The sequence below is a fragment of the Lactuca serriola genome, chromosome 7, assembly GCF_051521515.1.
Source record: "Lactuca serriola cultivar US96UC23 chromosome 7, Lser_US96UC23_V15, whole genome shotgun sequence".
Taxonomy (NCBI): Eukaryota; Viridiplantae; Streptophyta; class Magnoliopsida; order Asterales; family Asteraceae; genus Lactuca; species Lactuca serriola.
Window position 1 is genome coordinate 182,301,551 of NC_136414.1, and position 4,123 is coordinate 182,305,673.

General features: G+C 36.6%; 1 protein-coding gene across 1 annotated transcript; it reads left to right on the forward strand.

Annotated features, from left to right (window-relative positions):
* The first annotated feature begins 360 nt into the window (after positions 1-360).
* On the forward strand, positions 361-3,687 carry LOC145062111 (protein GRAVITROPIC IN THE LIGHT 1-like). The gene is made up of 3 exons (XM_079009744.1): positions 361-566; positions 810-953; positions 1,973-3,687. Exon 3 carries the CDS (start codon positions 1,973-1,975, stop codon positions 3,227-3,229), a length of 1,257 nt encoding a protein of 418 aa, XP_078865870.1. The 5' UTR covers positions 361-566; positions 810-953; the 3' UTR covers positions 3,230-3,687.
* The last annotated feature ends 436 nt before the right edge of the window (positions 3,688-4,123 follow it).

The window sequence follows — 4,123 nt, forward strand, 5'->3', positions numbered from 1 at the left end:
GTGTAGGGTGGCCATGGAGATTAACTATAAATATAAGAAAAAGAAAAAAATAAGATAGAAATAAAAAAAGCGTGTCTTTATAGTTTTCTTTTTACAGTGTTATAAGAATAAGAGGGACTAAATAAAAAATATTGCTCAATACCACAATGGAAAGTGGACTAAAGTTGTAAATTCAGTTGCACAAAAGGGAATATTTCTGTAATTTACCCTACCAAATGTATATAAGGTACAATTACCACTCTACCCCTCTGTAGTACAAAAGTCTATAACTAAATCCCTCAATACCACTAAGGACAAAACAGTAAAACCAAACACGACCCAGACCTACCTTCGAGCGTTTTTAAATTAGCAATGTCTCTGCTTTAAACCAACGGACATTTTATCTCCTGTTATTTCTGGTCGCCTCTCCTTCCCTTCAAACCTCTCTGTAAATCGCCATTGTTGTAGCTAGTTAATCGTGATTTAGTTCTGGTCTACTTGCTAGTGAAAATTACTAAACAAATGCCGAAAATCATATCAACTCTCTAATAAGCACACACACTCGAAGTTTCCTTCTCGTTGCTTTGGTAAGTATTCGATTCACCGGAATTTTCATGTTGTTTCTCTCGAATCTTCCTGCAACTGGATTTTATTAATACTTTATTTGCCTTTGTTTGTGGAATTTCTTTGTTCTTTTCCCTAATTAATTCTATTTTAATGTACGTGTACTCAATACTGTTTACATCTAATCATTATTTTATTAAATTGTTTACTCAACGTTTTACCTTTCCCTTACGTTTCAATTTCTTATACTTTCATTACTTCTTCAGGTGTGTAGCCAAAAACGCGTTTCTCCTTCTATTTGCGAAAGCTACCTCTTCGTTTTTAGTTTCCGATTGCAGTCGTCGCCATTGTAGGCGCTTACGATACCTTGAGATTTACATCAAGTGTCGCAATTTCTCGTTGAGCGAAAGGTAATTTCTCACTTGACTGACATTAACATGATTAATTCATTGGATGCGTTTTAATTCTGCGAACTACCCCATGTTTGAAACAATTTTGATCATTATGATTAATGTAATATAGTAGCTGATCTGATCCTCCATGTGATCTATTTCCTGCCATTCCTGAGCTTTTTCCACTTTTTCTACTGTTGTGTTCTGTAATTTGGACATAATAGTGCAGAAAAAAGGCTCCTAGATCGATGAAACTAAAGGGCCATTCACATATAATCTGGTTCATGATCATTTCAAGTAATTGAGGACCCCGCCATTTTTGTCCCTTTGTGTTAGCTATCATTTTTTACCCTTGGGTAAAAGTAAAAACATTTTATATCTACCAAAGTATACTTTAGGTTGAACTTCTTTCACATTTAAAATTATATTTATTACATTGATTTGTTTCAATAATAAATTTAGTAATGTTACATGAATCATGTATAATACTCTATAATTATATATAATATACGTATGCATATCTGAGAATTGGTCCCCACAATCATTGCATTTGTGATTAATGATCTTGAATCTTGATTTTGATGGAGGTGAGCTTGTGTGGCTTTTACATATGCCATTTGTGTTGATTTTGGTCTCTCCAATTAGAATATTTACTTTGAATTATTGCACTTAATGTTAATCTTTTTGGTAATTCTAAATAATGTCCTTTAGTGGGTTTTCATGTTTTAGTCAAATTTCTTTAAACAAATGAAAAACAAGTTTTTGTCTCTTTTATGAAATATTCTTTTTTCTCTATTCTTTTGGTTTTAATCTCATTTGCTCTTTTTTTATAAAGCAGGATAGATCATAAACACACAAATGGCCTCGATCTAAGAGTTAAAGCATACTCTGCTTTCCCTCCTATTTAATAACGTTCTTTCCCTTTATATCATCATCTTTTTTTATAATCATTCTGCGTAAATCATTAGAAAATACCATCGTCAATCTCCTTCTAAATCACAATCCCTGAATAATCATTACCAATTTCTTTGTTGCAGATGGATTCAGTTAACCAATCTGCACTTGCCCCAAACAAAACCAAATTAGCTCGAACTTTCGCCAAAGTTTTAAATATTCGATCTGCAAAAGTCAAACATGAAACGCCAATCACAGACATCGGTCAACCAAAGTTCTTCGATGAAGAAGACGACAAGTTTCAGAGAGCGATTATGGATGCGTTTATCGCTAAAGTGTTTTCGACAATTTCATCTGTGAAAGCTGCGTATGCACAGTTTCAATACGCTCAATCTCCTTACGACGCCGATGGCATTCAGTCGGCTGATCAGATCGTGGTATCGGAACTGAAAAACTTATCGGAGTTAAAGCAATCGTTTTTGAAGAAACACCTCGACGACAGTTCACCGGAAACCACCATACTGCAGGCGGAGATTCGTGAGCAGAAGAATCTCTTACAAATGTATGAGATAACCGGAAAAAAGTTAGATAGTCAGAAAAAACTCAAGGATTCAGAGATCATCTTTTTGAAAGAGAAATTAAACGAAGCTAACAGAGAAAACAAATCGGTCGAGAGAAGATTAAACTCGAGTGGGCCATTATCGCGTCATTTTCCATCGTTAACCCTAAACGATTTTCCCTCAGCTATTCGTCAAACGACGAAATCGATTAGAAGTTTCGTGAGATTTATGATCGGAGAAATGGAAGTCGCCGACTGGGATATCGACGCCGCCGCCGGTGCAATCCAACCGGACGTTGTTTACAGCGAGATGAACCATAAATGCTACGCGTTTGAGTCGTTTGTTTGTCGAGTGATGTTCGATGGGTTTAACCACCGGAGTTTCTCCATCTCCGGCGATTCCGACACTCCGACCACCGACGAGTTCAACGAACTGAAATCTTTCAAACCTAGAGAATATTTAACACGAAAACCAAAATCCATGTTTGCGAAATTTTGCTGGTCAAAGTATTTGAGACTTATCCACCCGGTTATGGAATTCTCACTTTTCGGGAATTTGAATCAGAGAAATCTGGTGTCCGCCGGAAAATTCCCGGAAACAACGTTCTTCTCGTCGTTTGCTGACGTGGCAAAGCGAGTATATCTCCTCCATTGTCTAGCATTCGCCGTCGACCCCGGGGCGTCGATTTTTCAGGTCAGAAATGGTAGCCGGTTCACGGAGGTGTTCATGGAAAGCGTAAACGAAGAACCGGTAAAAGCCTCGCCGGAAGTGGCGTTCACGGTGGTTCCAGGGTTTAAAGTCGGTAAAACCGTTGTACAGTGTCAAGTGTATTTGACTTGAAGTAGTATGAGGTTTGACCATGATCTGATCGGACGGCTGACGGCGGACGACGGTGATCTCAATTCTCATCTGGGCCCACAACGGGCTTAAAAGCATGGATCGCGACGGAAAGCGGCATGGAGCACCGGCCTTATGCTCCCAGTGAGGTGGGCAGTGGGCCTACGTGTCTCTTTTGACAACTGGTATTTTTTGAAACCATAACATCCGAAATATTAATTATTTATCTTGCGATTATATTAAGTTATTATTATTAATGATAATATAATGGTATTAGATATTTGTTTATATTAGTTATGTTTTCAAAGTTTCGAAGGGGTAAGGACTGAAGGGTAATGCTTAGAACGTGTGAACTTGGTTTTGTTCAAAGGATTCCTGACAGTGTAATTGTATGTATCTTCTTCTGGTGACTGACATGTCAGCATTTAAATATGTATCGATTTCATATCACATGAAAACAAGCCGAAAAGTTTGAAAAAACTATTACAACATTGTACTATTGTAATTAAAAAACATGTGATTAATTAAATTAGATCAAAATCTAACGGCTATGTACGATAATGGTTCCAAAAGATTTGCATTGGTATGTGGAATCTACTTGTTGTTGCACGCGTGGGGTATTCCCTAAAGTAAAAGACACGTGGAAACCGAGACAAAAGTTTGCATACCAAGACATTGGTTATGTACATTTCATATGTAAAGCATCATTTTGGTTTAAGACCTTTAAATTAAGTAATATTGTGGATTTGTGGTGCATAATTGAAATAAATAAACAATTGAATGGAATTGTCATTGTTATGGCTTCAACTTTGCATACCAAGACATTGGTTATGTACATTTCATATGTAAAACATCATTTTGGTTTAAGACCTTTAAATTAAGTAATATTGTGGATTT

Excerpts from the sequence above, each read along its gene's own strand:
- LOC145062111 (XM_079009744.1), top strand. The coding sequence starts at position 1,973 with ATGGATTCAGTTAACCAATCTGCACTTGCCCCAAACAAAACCAAATTA.